The 15893-nt window shown below is 44.0% G+C and overlaps 1 protein-coding gene across 1 annotated transcript in view; it reads left to right on the forward strand.

Annotated features, from left to right (window-relative positions):
* The first annotated feature begins 2023 nt into the window (after positions 1-2023).
* Positions 2024-15893, forward strand: part of DYNC1LI1 (dynein cytoplasmic 1 light intermediate chain 1) — a 52830-nt gene continuing 38960 nt past the window's right edge. Inside the window, exons 1-2 of the mRNA XM_043442622.1 lie at positions 2024-2278; positions 2471-2544. Coding sequence (XP_043298557.1) covers positions 2133-2278; positions 2471-2544 — 220 coding nt within the window. The 5' untranslated portion in view covers positions 2024-2132. The remainder of the gene's footprint in view (positions 2279-2470; positions 2545-15893) is intronic.

Consider the following 15893-nt stretch of genomic DNA (forward strand, 5'->3'; position numbering starts at 1 on the left):
TGAAACTGGTCCCTGATGCCAAAAAGGTTGGGGATCACTAGGTTAGGTGATGGGTGAAATAGAATTTGGGGGGAGAGGTCAGATACTCAGTTTAAAGCATGCTGAATTTGTGACTGCTGTTAGATATCTAAGTGAAGATGTGGAAGAAACAGTTGGATGCATTAATCTGGAGTTCTAGATGGAGCTCTAGGCTGGAGAGAAAAATCTGGGAGATTTATCATACAGATAGAATTTAATGAGACTGTATGAGATCACCAAAGAATTGGGTATAGGTGGAGAAGAGGAACAAAGACTGAACCCTGAGCCATTAAGTGGTCAAGAAAATGAGGAAATGGTGGAGGAGACTGAGAAGGAACAGCTAGTGACACAGAAAAAAACTGCAAGAGAACATGGTGACCAGGAAGTCATGTAAAGAAGAATATCTAGAAAGGATGATCAAGTATAGTATATGTTGCTGAAAAGCTAAGAAAGACAAGGAAGTAGAAGTTACCATTGGATTTAGCAATAAGGAGATCATTGACTACAAGGATAAGAGCAGTTTCTGTGGAGTCATGGGGTTAAAAATCTTATTGAAGTAAGTTCTAAGGCCAAAGGGGAAGAGGAATTGAAGATAGCATGTAAAGACAACTAAGAGTTTTGCTATAAAAGGGAGAAAAAAAATGTAGTGGTAGCTGGTGACGGAGTAGGGAGGGCCAAGAAAAAAATGATCAAGTTGAAATCAATAAATGATTATCTAGAGAAAGGGTGGGGAGAATTGTTGGAGCAATGCCGTTGAGTGGTGGAAAGGAGATGGAATCCAGTGCAGAAGTGGAGCTGTTGGTTTAGTGTAAGAGTATGAATTATTTGCCTATGATAATTGGCAGGATAATTAGTATGACAGTGCAGAAACTGGAAGGGGTATGTGTGTTAGTGGAAATCTGTGGAAGTTCTAAAGGCCTCCAAGTAGAGAAAAGGAAAAAAGACCACATAACAAAGGAGCAGGAATCAGAATGGCTTTGGATTTCTCAATGACAGCACTAAAATCTAGCAGACAAGGGGTAAAGGCCTTAAAAAAACATAAGGGAAGATAATTTGCATCCTAAGAATTCTATACCCAGCCAAACTATCACTGAGTATAGACTACCTGCATTTTCAAACAGACAAGGTGAGCTGGCTATCTTCTGTTTGCTCCTCCTAACCCTTTCTGTGCTCAGATAGGTAAACCTGCATGGATTCCTTTGCTCGAGTTCTCTTGCCTTTTGGCTTCTGGTGGCTTTGGCAAATGTGAGACACTGGTGGGATACCTCAGGGCAGAAGAGAGGTCAGTGCTCTGTTCATTTACTCAAAGTCACAGATCTTGCTCATCAACACTTTTCTTATAGCTACAGTTCTCTGGATTCTAGTGAACATGCCTTCCTTTCTCCCTTCAGCCCTAAATCTTCCTGCTCTTGCTAACCCCATCTCTTAAGATCATTCACACCTTTATCAATTATTCCTTCATTAAGCTTTCACCTGGACCTTGATTGAATACAGGTCTCCCAAAACGTAGCCATACCCTATTTTTTTTCTCTCATAAAACCAACGGAGGAAGTTCTCCACTAAAATACGAAAGAAGACACAGGAATGAGGCAAACAGAATCCGCACAACAATGGGTGAAAAGAGATTGCAGGATGACAGCTTTGTCTTAGGTAAACAGAACAACCAATTCTAATTGCAGCAGGCGGGGTAGCAGTGACAGTGCAGGAATTTCACACCCGCTACGAGGTTTGTGGACCTGACCGAAGGAGGGAGAGAGAGAGCGAGCGCGTGCGAGCGAGCACTGTCCCCCTGACACACCCCAAGGCGACCGGCTGCAGCCCAGGACTGCGGGAGGGGTGGGGGTGGCGGCAATCAACCCGCAGAGCTTAGGACTGGCGCTGCCGCAGGGCGGGCAGCCGGGTAATCTGCGCACGCGCATCCCCTCCGCGCCGGCCAGCCTGCAGCGCACGCGCAGTTCGCCCTCGCTAACTCCGTCAGTCCCTGCAGAGCCTGGGTCCCACCCCCGCAGGCCCCGCCCCGCTCCCGTGCGCCGAACGCCCCATATCCGGGTTCCCGCCGCCGCCGCTGCCGCGCTCATTCAGCTTTGCCGGGAGCGGTGTGATTCCCGACCAAGATGGCGGCCGTGGGGCGAGTCGGCTCCTTCGGTTCCTGTCCGCCAGGATTAACCTCGACTTACACAGGCGGCCCCTTGGCCAACGAGCTAGCGTCGGGCAACGGCGGCGCCGCGGCAGGCGACGACGAGGACGGACAGAACCTTTGGTAAGGACCGCACCCCTCCCTGGTTCCCGCTGGCAACCCCGGCCCGGGGATGGTCCAGGGTCGCGTGCCCGCCGGGGCTCGGCGCCCGGCCCAGGCCGCCGCGTTCTCGGCCGCCCCCGTCCGGGCGTGGAGGCCGGGGCAACCCCTCCGGCGCGGGGCCCCGGCCTGAGCGCGCGCCTTGTTCCCCGCCAGGTCCTGCATCCTCAGTGAGGTCTCCACCCGCTCCCGCTCCAAACTCCCCGCGGGGAAGAATGTGCTGCTGCTGGGTAAGTGCCCCACCTGCTCCGCCCTGCGCGGCGTCCTCCCGGGCCTGGGTCCGGGTCCGCCCGCCGCGCTCCGGCTGGCTTTGTGCGGACAGCCTGGCCGGGCCCCGCCCCGCCGCGCCGCGCCGCCCGACCTGTCGCTGACAGCTGGGGGAGAAGAGAAACTGGGACCCCTGCCCCGGGACCTGCGGGGACCCGCCCTCCCCAGAACCCTTCTCCTCTCCTGGGTGTGTGTGGGGGTGGCCCTGACAGTCTCCCCTGGGAAGGACAATGCAATAGCCCATCTGAGAGATCTCGTGGCTTAGGATTTACCTCGAAAATAAGGACGGTTTTTCTTTCATAACAAAAATTGGTAGCAGGAGGCTCTCCACCAGAGTTCTGTTGCAAATAGCATGCCATCAATATTTAATAGCAGGCTCTTTGTGTAATTGACAGAGAAGCTAGAAAGGGGACCTGGTAGTTGTGATAAATGTTCTTATTTGATTCAGCTTTTATAGGTACAATGGGCTCGTGTTGCAGCTGCCTTTTTCACTAACACCTATAGGGCAGTAAACAGCTTTCTTTTTCAGCCCCTTTGGCCAGATGGGTGTAATAAGGAGAAATGGTCTAATGTGTCGAGTGTCCAGATTGTTCTGTATCCCCTCTGCTCTCCTGGAGTTAGGTATATGTTTCTTTACAGAGTCTGCGGGTGGACGTGGAGAACAATTCACAGGTTCACCTTTTTGCAGGCTTAGCTCCAAAGTCATTTAGAGGAGAGATTTCTTTCATACTCTTTCGATGTGAAAATTTGAAGTTTGGCTCATAAGATAACGGTTAAATTTTAAAACTTTGGTGTTGATGCCTCAGGACTTTTTATGTGCATTTAAAAACAGGAAAGGAAACAGAAGTCAAATCTATTTGTCAGGGTCTGCTTTTAATGGGAATGTTTATTTTATTATTTTTTTAATGGGAATGTTTAAATAAAAACAAATTATTTTTCATGAACTGCTGCCAGTCTGCAGTGTGATTCTTGACGTTATTTAAGGTTAATGGAGCTATTTGAAAAATTAGTGTTGCCTTTGTTTTTAATGTGATTGAAAGTACCTCCTGCAGATTCACCTGGGTTCCCTCATGACCATGTTACATACTAGTCCTGTGATCTTATGCAGGTTCTTTGACTTCTATGACCCTCAGTTTCTTTCTTAAAATTGACATTATAGAAATAATACCTACTTCTTAGGGTTATGGGGACAACTGAGTGAGATAATGTTTGTGAACTGATAACAGAACAATGACTTTTGTGAGTCTCTTTTAAATGGATTAGAAAATATTTTTATTTTAAAAATTGAGTTAGTACCTACATAGTGGTAATAGAGGCCAGAGACAGACTCCAAAAGCAAAAAAGAAAAAATCCAGAAAATGTTTTTGATCTACTAGCTTAAACAAATTTCTATTAAGTGCTTAAACTAAAATGTACCTAACACAGCTTGACCTCATTGAGGTGGGTTGTATTTTTAATTACTCTCAAGACTTCTTTTCAAATGCTGCTGCTGTAAAGAGAAGATCCTGATTTTTGTTCTCATTTTAGAAGTTCTTCCCAACTAATCCTTAGTGCATTAGATGTTACTTACATGGTTCTGTTTCTGGTGAAACAAAAGTGACAGTTTTGTTCATTTCTTGATATTTCTAATTTGCACTGAGGTTGCACCATGTTTTTTTTTTTTTTTTGCCCCATCTTTTTTAGACCCTTTTTTAAACCTCTGTCTTTGGGTCAAAGACTGAATATACTTAGAGGCCCTAGACTTCCATCCCTCCAAACTTAGACTAGATTGTTCTATATCTTCTCTGCTGTAAAATAGATTCCTTTTATATGAGCATTACCAGCTCCACCTGATACCAAGTTATGCAAGTTTATAATTTAAAAAAATTTTTTTGGGGGTACTATTTCTACTGGGATTTCATCAAAATCCTTTTCAGCTTTGGGAAAAAGCTGACAACAGATTTTTATACTGATTACATAAACAGGTTTAATTTTCTAGAATACCTCTTAAAGATTTCTTAAAGACATTTTACCATCATGTATTATGGCTGCCTTCAGTTTATGCTGGTGGAAGAGAAAAATGTATAAATAGGGATTGTGGCTCTCTTTGTTTGGAGTTTGAATGTGGTAGACAAAGGATGTTTGACTCTAATATGTCTTTCATAATATGAATTATGGTGATCTCTGGAGTCCCATATTTAAAAAACCAAATCTGAGACTAAAAAGATTTTACATTTCCAGTTCAGTTCAGTTGCTCAGTCGTGTCCAACTCTTTGCGACCCCATGAACAGCAGCACGCCAGGCCTCCCTGTCCATCACCAACTCCCGGAGTCCAACCAAACCCATGTGCATTGAGTCGGTGATGCCATCCAACCATCTCATCCTCTGCCGTCCCCTTCTCCTCCTGCCCTCAATCTTTCCCAGCATCAGGGTCTTTTCAGATGAGTCAGCTCTTCGCATCAGGTGGCCAAAGTATTGGAGTTTCAGCTTCAACATCAGTCCTTCTGATGAACACCCAGGACTGATCCCCTTTAGTCCTTGCAGTCCAAGGGACTCTCAAGAGTCTTCTCCAACACCACAGTTCAAAAGCAGTAATTCTTTGGCGCTCAGCTTTTTTTTTAAAAATGTTTTATTTATTTACTTATTTATTTTGGCTGCATTGGGACTTCGTTGCGTGTGGGCTACTCTAGCTGCGGTGCATGGGGTTTCATTGTGGTGGCTTCTCTTGCTGTGGAGCACGGGCTCTAGGGCACGCGGGCTCAGTAGTTGCGTCTCCCAGGCTCTAGAGCACAGGCTCAGTAGTTGTGGCGCACAGGCTCAGTTGCCCTGTGGCGTATGGAATCTTCCCAGACCAGGGATCGAACCTATGACCCCTGCATTGACAGTCGGACTCTCAACCACTGGACCAACAGGGAAGTCCGCGCTCAGCTTTCTTTATAGTCCAACTCTCACATCCATACATGACCGCTGGAAAAACCATAGCCTTGACTAGACGGACCTTTGTTGGCAAAGTAATGTCTCTGCTTTTTAATATGCTGTCTAGGTTGGTCATAACTTTCCTTCCAAGGAGTAAGCGTCTTGTAATTTCATGGCTGCAGTCACCATCTGCAGTGATTTTGGAGCCCAGAAAAATAAAGTCAGCCACTGTTTCCACTGTCTCCCCGTCTATTTGCCATGAAGTGATGGGACCGGATGCCATGATCTTAGTTTTCTGAATGTTGAGCTTTAAGCCAACTTTTTCACTCTCCTCTTTCACTTTCATCACGAGGCTCAAACATTATTTATCATGAACACAAATTGCAGTTGAGCTTTACCTTGCTCTGCAGCCTCCCCTCCCACTGCCTGGGGTGGAAGGACTCAAAACTGGCGATGTATGCCTGTGTGTGAGCCATCCTCAACACCTTTTCTTTGTTATTTTAAAACCTTTTATCGGAGTACAGTTGCTTTACGTTGTTGTTAGTTTCTGTTGTGCAGCAAAGTGAACCAGCTGTACCTACTCCTCCCTTTCGTTTAGCTCCCCTCCCCGTTTAGGTCACCACAGGCCCCTGAGTAGAGCACCCTGGGCTGCACGTAGGTTCTCATTCATTACATAATTTGTATACAGTAGCATGTGTATATCAGTCCCACTCTGTGAGCTCATTGCAGCCTCCCCTCCCCCCCTTGGTATCCATTGGTTTGTTCTCTACATCTGTGTCTCTGTTTCTGCTTTGCAGATAAATTCATCTTCATCATTCCTAGATTCCACATATAAGCAGTATTACATGTTTTTTTCTCTTTCTGATTTCACTTTGTATGAGTCTCTAGGTTTATCTTTGTCTCTTCAGATGATGATATTTCACTCCTTTTAATGGCTGAGTAGTAGTTCATCAGGGGCTTTCCTGATGGCTCAGACGGTAAAGAGTCTGCCTGCAGTGTGGGAGACCTGGGTTCGATCCCTGGGTTGGGAAGATCTGGAGAAGGAAATGGCAACCGACTCCAGTATTCTTTCTTGGGAAATCCCATGGACAGAGGAGCCTGGCAGGCTGTAGTCCATGGAGTCACAAAGAGTCGGACACGACTGAGTGACTTCACTTGACTGGTATTTCATTGCATATATGTACCATTGCTTTGTTGATAGACATTTAGGTTGCTTCCATGTCCTGGCTATTGTATATAGTGCTGCAGTGAACACTGGAGTGCATGTATCATTTTGAATTATGTTTTTTTCTGATATATGCCCAGGAGTAGGATTGCTGGATCATATCTCAAAGCATTTACATACAAATCTTAGTTTGCCTCCTCTGCCCCCCTTCCTCCCAACTTCCCCAAATTTGGGATGTAGATGTTAATGCCAATTTGTAGATGAGATACTGAATTTCAGAGACCTGTTCAGTGAGTTTTCCAAGGCCACACAGCTGTAAAGACCTTGCCCTCTGATTTTGGTGAGGCCTTTGGACTTTTGATAGAAATTCCTTTAAGGGAGAAAGTGCCACCTACTCTTCCTACTGCATAACTTTTTAGAAAGGCTATCTTTGAGTGAAAATACTAATAATTATTTTAAAGTAAAATCCAAATATTTGTTGGATTCTAGGATGTAGCTTAATGAGGGACACTTCTGCTGCCATGACATTTGTGCTGAAGCAGTCGTTTACTACGTCTGACCCCTGGTGAAACCCAGAAGCACTCTGGCATTAGCATTCAGTCATTCTTGCTTGAAAGATTTTGAGAATGAACTTGTTTGTTCTTGATATTAAAAGGCAGAACTTCTTGTGCGTGTGGTTTTAGTAGCATTTAACTTACAAGTGGTCCTTTTAAGAACTTTTTTTCTCTTTACGCTTACTATTTAATCAAACTTTACTACAGTGATTGGAGGTATATGAATTTTAATAGCTGCTGCTGAGGGCACTTTCTCCATACCTTGGGTCACTTGATCATGTTTTGATAAGACTACCTAAGGAAAATAACAACAGCAACAAATTTGTAGGCACTTACATGTACCAGGCACATTAGGATTGTTTACATACTGAGATTATCTCCCTAAAGATCAGATCTATACCTTGGGTCACTTAACCATGTTTTGATAAGACTACCTAAGGAAAATAACAACAGCAGAAACAATAGCCAGAAAAGGGCAATGTCAGGATCCTGAATTGTGCAGTCTGGCTCCAGAGCCAGTATCCTTAATCTATATACCGGGCAGTCTCTCTTCAAGAAAAGAGAGCTCTCTTTGTAGGGAAAGTAAAAGATGTCTAGCAGTTATTAAGGAATTTTCTTTAGTTCTCCTGATGCAATCTGCCTCATTGCAAAAAATCTCATTGATATAGATTAATTGAATTCATTGTCTGAAGATACATACGTAGCGTTGGACGACAGCACAGTGCCTGGCTGATAGATGAGACATTAGTATTACTTCCTGTTTTGAGGCCATCATGAATTAATGAAAGCTAGTTGGTTGGCCCATTGGTAAATCATGTAAGCCTCATCTTTCTCATCTGTAAATTAAGAGACTTGGACTTAGTGATTTCTGAAGTCTTACCTCCTCTGACATTCTATAATTATTTCTAATTGTAAAGCTTGTGAGTTGTATGTTTTTGAAGAAATGTTTTGAAAACATGCTGTAATTGGGTTTAAACTGATGAAGTATTTCTTTGTATATGTGGACGGTTTGATTCTGCTCAGGGAAGAAATCTGGAGTCTGCAGTTTTTACCCCTGAAGGCATTACTAGCTCAGGATAGTGCGCAGCCGAAAAAAGTCTCACAAAATACTGAGCATCATCATGAATAAAATTCATTTGTTTTATGTTTGAATTATTTTAAGTAGGAGACCTCAAGATACACATGGACTGGAGATCTTTTCAGGGAAGTGAGTGGTTTTCTGTATAAGGGCTGACTCTGAAAAGAATGAAATTGTTCAGTCAGAAACTGTTTGAGAGAAACTGGGATTAAAGGTCCCCAAAGTTGTGACTTGTGAGAAACAGATTTTTATCAGGTAGCAACTGTTTTCTGGCATGATCGGTTATAGGAATGGGATATAAGGAATAGTGCTATCACAGCTATGCTGTTGGACTGGTAATTTTCAAAGGTTTAACAAAACTATTGCCTATTACATGTTACTGTCGCTATAAAATATACCAAATATAAAGTGTTTTGAGAGTCCAGTGGCACATTGGTATTTTATGATGGTCAGCAACCTATCAAGGCCACATAGGAAATAATTTAGGCTCTGTGAGCCATATGGTCTCTATTGTAACTGTTCAGCTCTGCCCTTGTAGGCCCCAGACAGCCATAGATAATACATGAGTGAATGAGGGTGGCAGTGTTTAGAAAACTTTATCTGCAGAAAGAGGCCGGCAGACAAGATGTGGCCTATGGGCAGAAGTTTGCAGCCCCTGCTTTTAGAATGTTAGGGGCATCAGTTTATCAGTCAGTGCCAGGTGCCAGTTAATAGAGGTTTCTGGTTAACCGAATATGGTGTTTGGCCCCTAATAGGTGCTCAGTAAATAAACGTTGGATGAATGTTGACCATCTTTTACTTGAAGGTTCATTGTTATACCAGCTAGAGGTATAGTCTGAACACAGGTTTAAAAATTGTCAAGAGAAGCTCATATATTTCCTTCTAGAGCTATTGTCAAAAACAGAAAACAGGGGAAGAAGTACAGATGTCAGGTGATAAGAGTGGTAATTCAGTTGGTGTGACGTCCACATGAAGGAAGATCAGCAAAAACCCTTTGAAAATGCAGAACAGGAGCCTTGAGTTAGGAAAAAGGAAAGACCCAAGTTCAGCATGGGACTGTGTGACCATAAAGTGAGTGACCAAGGAACCTCCTTGTCGTCCAGAGGTTGAGACTGCTCCCAGTGCAGGGGGCATGGGTTCAATCCCTAGTTGGGGAGCTATATCCAACATGCTTTGTGGTGAGGCCAAAAAGGAAAAAAAAGTGACCATGGACTAACCTTTTGGGGTCCTTATTTTGTTTGTAAAGTAAGGGCAGTGGCCGTTGGAGAAACCTCACAGGTAGGCTCTTTATTCATTAGTTCATCAAGCATGTATTAGAGCGTGCTGTGCATAAAATGCTCTGCTGGGTCATCTGGAGAAGACAAGGCTCGCTACGACGTGGTCCCTGCCCTCCAGGAGCTTATAACCTCCAGTGGGGAGAGACTCTCAGCGTCTGGGTGAGAGGTCAGATGTATCAGTCTGAAGTAATTGCTAAAGAGATTACATAAGATTTTATGGGAAAGGTGGTGTCTGAGTAAAATTTTGCTAGTAGGGTGGGGGGGGGGACACTGCAGGGCTGGGGGGACGTGTGGCCGCTGGTGAGAGGGTCCCGAGCTGCTCACGTGTCGGGGAGCCCTTAACCAGAGGCCCCGGTGTTGGAGTCAGCCCTCCCAGCATGCGAAGCTGTGGGCTTGTGGGCAGCTTGCAGCCTCCTGACCTTTCAGCGAAGAGTCTTTCACATTTCCTGGGATTCAGAGAACTCAAATGATGGGTAGCACACCTTCTGCTTAAGATTAGCATGCACTCTTTTAAATGATAAAAGTAATACATGTTTCTTGCCAGAGAGAAGAAGTATTTTTGAGTAAGAAAAATCAAAATAACAAGTGGTCTCACCACCTGGAGGTAATCAGTTTTCATTTTCTCTATGTATATATTTGTTTTTTAAACAAAATAGGCTCATACCTCGTATTTTTAAATCAGATTTTTTTTTCTCTTTATGTATCAAAGTTTTTTGTTTTTTAAACAAAATAGGCTCATACCTCGTATTTTGAAATCAGATTTTTTTTCTCTTTATGTATCAAAGTTTTTTGTTTTTTAAACAAAATAGGCTCATACCTCGTATTTTGAAATCAGATTTTTTTTCTCTTTATGTATCAAAGTTTTTTTTTTTTTGGTATGGTAACAGATATGGATTTCCCTTTTAGTGACTGAATAATACATATGGCTCTGTCATAAAATTTTACTTGATGGGTAAACAGATTATTCTTGTTACACCCCATTTTCCACTTAAGATACCAGGTATTATCTTTGGGATAAACTTCCACAGGTTGAGTTGCTGGGTCGAAAGTATGTATCTTTAAAGTCTTCTTAAATCTTATTAAACAGTAGTCTTAGAAAGTTGTACTGTTCTGCATGTCCCACTGTCAGCGTGTGAAAGTACTTGTTTGTCTAACACCATTGGTGACACCAGGGACGGTTCGTGTTAATCTTTGCCTATCTGGTAGGTAGGTTAAAAACTGGCATATTAATTTAAAGGCAGTTTAATTGTAGAATACATACATACTATGCTTGTTCATTAAGAACTGTTGCATGAGGGTGACTTTGACCCTCTGGCACCTAGGAACTGTTAATAACCATGGGGATCAGCACTTATTGGCCTTGGTGAATGTTCATTGAATTACACTCAGTGTTTTTCAGTTCAGGTCTAGTGAGAGAAATGGTAGAGGGTAAGTTTTGTTTTTTACTGTCATGTAGAAGGCTGAATGACACTCAGAGGTAGGGCTGAGGCCAGCTGCTGGAGTGTGTGTTACGCTTGTTACTTGAGTCTTCTGCTAGGTGCCCTGCTCTGTAGCATGTTGACTGTCTTGTAGAAGAGGGCTTTGAGCCCCAGGGTACACTGCTGAGCTAGGATTCAGGGTTGGCTTTCCACCACACGCACTCCTTGACATGCTGGAGGGAGGTGGTCTTGAATCAGTGGCTGCAGATCCTGTAGCTGGTTGGTAGTTTCTCCCTGCTTTTGCCGGCTGGCAAGGGAGAGGTGCTCTTTGCAGTAGGAAGAGTGGACCAGCCCCCCAACCCCCCCACCCTTCCCGGGTCATCCAGGCAACCTGCGGAAAGCCATGCGGAAGGCCCACGCCCAAAGGTAGCTCCAGTGGTGACTGCTCGTGGCTCTTGGCGCCAGAGCTTTCAGATGAAGCAGGATGATTTATTTTCTAATTTATTTTAATAAACATTTATTTTTGGCTCTGCTGTCTGTTGGTGCGCGTGGGCTTTCTCTGGTTGGGGTGCGCGGGCTTCTCCTCGTGTCTGCCCTTGTGCAGCGCCAGCTCTAGGCTCAGCAGTTGTGGCCCCTGGGCTCAGCTGCCTCGAAGCGTGTGGAGTCCTCCCGGACCAGGGATTGAACCCGTGTTCCCTGCATTGGCAGACGGATTTTTAACCACTCGACCACCAGGGAAGCCCAGTAATTTATTTTACGTCATGCAAAGCCAAATCAGGGGTGTTCATTTTACAGTGTTGGTATCTTACTTGGATAAAGAAGGAATATTGCAGGCTTGAATTCTCTGTTATGATTGATATCATGATGCTGTGGACCATAAAGTTTCCAACAGAGGTATGTGGAAGTGTGAATCAAAGCTCTGCCCAGAAAGCAGGCGTCAGAGACACAAACCTGTGTCGAGCAGGGAGTGTGCTGTGCTTCAGGCTTCCATGACAGCAGGAAAGAAAGCTGGGAGGAGAGGGAGGCCGAGTACCGTGTAGATTTCCCGTTTTTCATCCCTGTCTGTCTTGAGCTGGGGGGAGGATACTAGAACCTGCTCCCTGACAATGACAGAGATAATAGAGTGGAGGAGCATTGCTGGATTTAAATCCTGACCCTTCTTCAGCAAGTGGCTTAATCTTTCAGATTACACTGTTTACCTTTGAGGATTATTGTAAGGATTGTATGAGATACTGTTTGTGAAACGCTTCAAACATTGGCATACAGAGGTAGTGGTCAGGACAGCTGTTACTAACCTAGTACAGTATGTACTTAGTGTTTTAACTGCTCATTTTCACAATTCATGTTTTTGTTTTCTTTTTAAAACGCCAATGTCTAAGAAAAACCCTAGTGTATCATATCACTGATCAAGAAGGTATGGATTGTAATAGTCCTAGAACTTTAAATCCATCACTTTAAAGATTGGCAATTGTCTGGTTTGACACCCCACCCCACCTCCATTTAGAAGACAAGGGAGCAAATGGAAATATGTGATTTGTCCTGGTTCAGACAACTAATGGTGACAAGGTTATAGTTACTAGAAGTCCCATCTTCTAGATCTTTATGTTTTTATTTATTCATCAAATTACTAGAAAGATTATGAGCATTACATCCTGTTGTTAAACTATAGATCTATGGAGACAAAACAACATCATGAGCACACGTTTACCTTGATGCTGTTTTGGTTATTTTATGTGAAGTTTTTTTTCCTAATTAATTTGGTGTTCACATGTGAGCTTCGAAGTGAGAATTGATGACTGGTGATGGTTTATGGTAAAACTGAAGTTCTTTTAAGTGCTTGGATCCTGTACTTGGCTCACAGAGAGTGATTTACTTGAATAGGTTCAGATGAATAATTTGAAATACAGGCTTATTTGCGGTGGAGAATTTCACTGTAATTGGATTAACAAATTCCTCCTTTTGGTCCATCCACTAGGACAGGATTTGGCCTATAGACTGTTGTTCTGTGGCTAGCAAGCTAAGTACGGTGTTTGTTTTTCACATTTTTGAAGAGTTGGGGAGGTGGAACCCAAAGATAAATATGTGACAGAGACCTTATGTGACCTGCAAAATCTAAAGTATTGCTATCTAGTCCCTTACAGGGAAAGTTGCCCAGTGCCTGGATGAGGACATGAAAATAATTTTATTATGATAAAGTTTGATCTAAAGAAATGACCAGTTCAGTTCAGTTGCTCAGTCGTGTCCGACTCTGCGACCCCATCGACTGCAGCACGCCAGGCCTCCTTGTCCATCACCAACTCTTGGAGTTTACTCAAACTCATCGAGTTGGTGATGTCATCCAACCATCTCATCCTTTGTCGTCCCCTTCTCCTCCTGCCTTCAGTCTGGCCCAGCATCAGGGTCTTTTCCAGTGAGTCAGTTCTTCGCATGAGGTGGCCAAAGTATGTTAGGGGTTTTTTAAATGTTTACTTTATATTTGGGTATAGTTGATTAACAAGGTTGTGTTAGTTTCAGGTGTATAGCAGAATAAATCAGTTATGCATATACATGTGTGTATTGTTTTTCAAATTCTTTTACCATTTAGGTTATTATAGAATATTGAACAGAGGCCCCTGTGCTATACAACTAGGTCCCTTGGTTATCTATTTTATTTACTTGTTTCCACTTTAAAATTTTTAGTGGGTATAATTGCTTTATAATGTGTTAATTTTTCAGTTTCAGTTCAGTTGCTCAGTCATGTCCAGCTCTTTGCAACTCCATGGACTGCAGCACACCAGGCCTCCCTGTCCATCACCAACTCCTGGAGCTTACTCAAACTCATGTCCATTGGGTCGGTGATGCCATCCAACCATCTCATCCTCTGTCGTCCCCTTCTCTCACCTTGAGTCTTTTCCAACATCAGGGTCTTTTCCAGTGAGTCAGTTCTTCACATCAGGTGGCCAAAGTATTGGAGTTGCAGCTTCAGCATCAGTCCTTCCAATGAATATTCAAGACTGATTTCTTTCAGGTGGACTGGCTGGATCTCCTTGCAGTCCAAGGCACTCTCAAGAGTCTTCTCCAACACCACAGTTCAAAAGCTTCAATTCTTTGGCGCGCAGCTTCCTTTATGGTCCAACTCTCACATCGATCCATGACTACTGGAAAAACCATAGCCTTGACTAGATGGACATTTGTTAGCAACGTAATGTCTCTGCTTTTTAATATGCTGTCTAGGTTGGTCATCAGAGAAGGCAATGGCACCCCACTGCAGTACTCTTGCCTGGAAAATCCCTTGGACAGAGGAGCCTGGTAGGCTGCAGTCCATGGGGTCGCGAAGAGTCGGACATGACTGAGCGACTTCACTTTCACTTTTCACTTTTATGCAATGGAGAAGGAAATGGCAACCCACTCCAGCGTTCTTGCCTGGAGAATCCCAGGGATGGGGTCGCACAGAGTCGGACACGACTGAAGTGACTTAGCAGTAGGTTGGTCATAGCTTTTCTTCCAAGGAGCAAGTGTCTTTTAATTTCATGGTTGCAGTCACCATCTGCAGTGATTTTGGAGCCCCAAAAAATAAAGTCTGCCACTGTTTGCCCATCTATTTGCCATGAAGTGATGGGACCAGATGCCGTGATCTTAGTTTTCTGAATGTTGAGTTTTAAGCCAACTTTTTCACTCTTCTCTTTCACTTTTCATCAAAAGGCTCTTTAGTTCTTTGCTTTCTGCCATAAGGGTGGTGTCATCTGCATATTTGAGGTTGTTGATATTTCTCCCGGCAATATTAATTGCTGCTTGAGCTTCATCCAGTCCAGTGTTTCTCATGATGTACTCTGCATGGAAGTTAAACAAGCAGGGTGACAATACACAGGCTTGGCGTGCTCCTTTCCCGACCTGGAACCAGTCTGTTGTTCCATGTCCAGTTCTAACTGTCGCTTCCCGACCTGCACACAGGTTTCTCAGGAGGCAGGGCAGGTGGTAATCTCTGCTGTGCAGCAGAGTGAATCAGCTGTTCGTACACAGCTGTCCATGTATATTTTTGGCTTCCTTCTCACTTGGGTCCCCACCCAGCATTGAGTAGGGTTCCCTGTGCTGTCCGGTAGCTTTCTCATTAGTTACCTGTTTAATACATAGTAGTTACGTGTGTCGGTCCCAGTTTCCCAGCTCACCGCCCCTTGCTTTCCCCCTTGGTGTCCATGTGTGTCTTCTCTGTGTCTGTCTCGATTTCTGTTTTGCAGATAGATTCATCTGTACCATTTTTCTGGATTCCACATATGTGTTAATGTGATATTTATTTTTCTGACTTACTTCACTCTGAGAATCTCTAGGTCCATCCATGTCTCTGCAAATGGCACAATTTCGTTTGTTTTTATAGCTGAGTAATATTCCATTGTATGTATGTACTACATCTTCCTCATCCATTTTCTGTTGATGAATATTAGGTTGCTTCCATATCCTGGCTATTGTAAACAGAGCTGTAGTGAGCATTGGAGAGCATTTTGAGTTACAGTTTTCTCCAGGTACATGCTCAGGAATGAGATTATTGGATCAGGGAGTAGTTAATGTTTTTAGTGTTTTAAGGAATGTCACTGTTCTTCCCAGTGGCTGCATCAGTACGCGTTCCTCCCAGCAGTGGAAGAGAGTTCCTTTACTCCACACTGCATTTATTTAGTTTTTAATTTTTAAAAGCATTAATTTATTTATCTTGACTGTTCTGGATCTTCACTGCTGCACACCGGCTTTTTCTGATTGTGGCGAGTGGGGGGCGCCTCTCTAGTTGCATTGTACCGGCGCCCCACTGTGGTGGCTCCTCTTGTTGCGGAGCATGGGCTGTATGGTGTGTGGGCTCAGTGGCTGTGGCGTGTGGGCTCTGGGTGCACAGGCTCAGTGGCTGTGGCGTGTGGGCTCCGGGGCGTGGGCTCACTAACTGTGGCGTGCGGGCTCTGGGT

The sequence above is a fragment of the Cervus canadensis genome, chromosome 22, assembly GCF_019320065.1.
Source record: "Cervus canadensis isolate Bull #8, Minnesota chromosome 22, ASM1932006v1, whole genome shotgun sequence".
Lineage (NCBI taxonomy): Eukaryota > Metazoa > Chordata > Mammalia > Artiodactyla > Cervidae > Cervus > Cervus canadensis.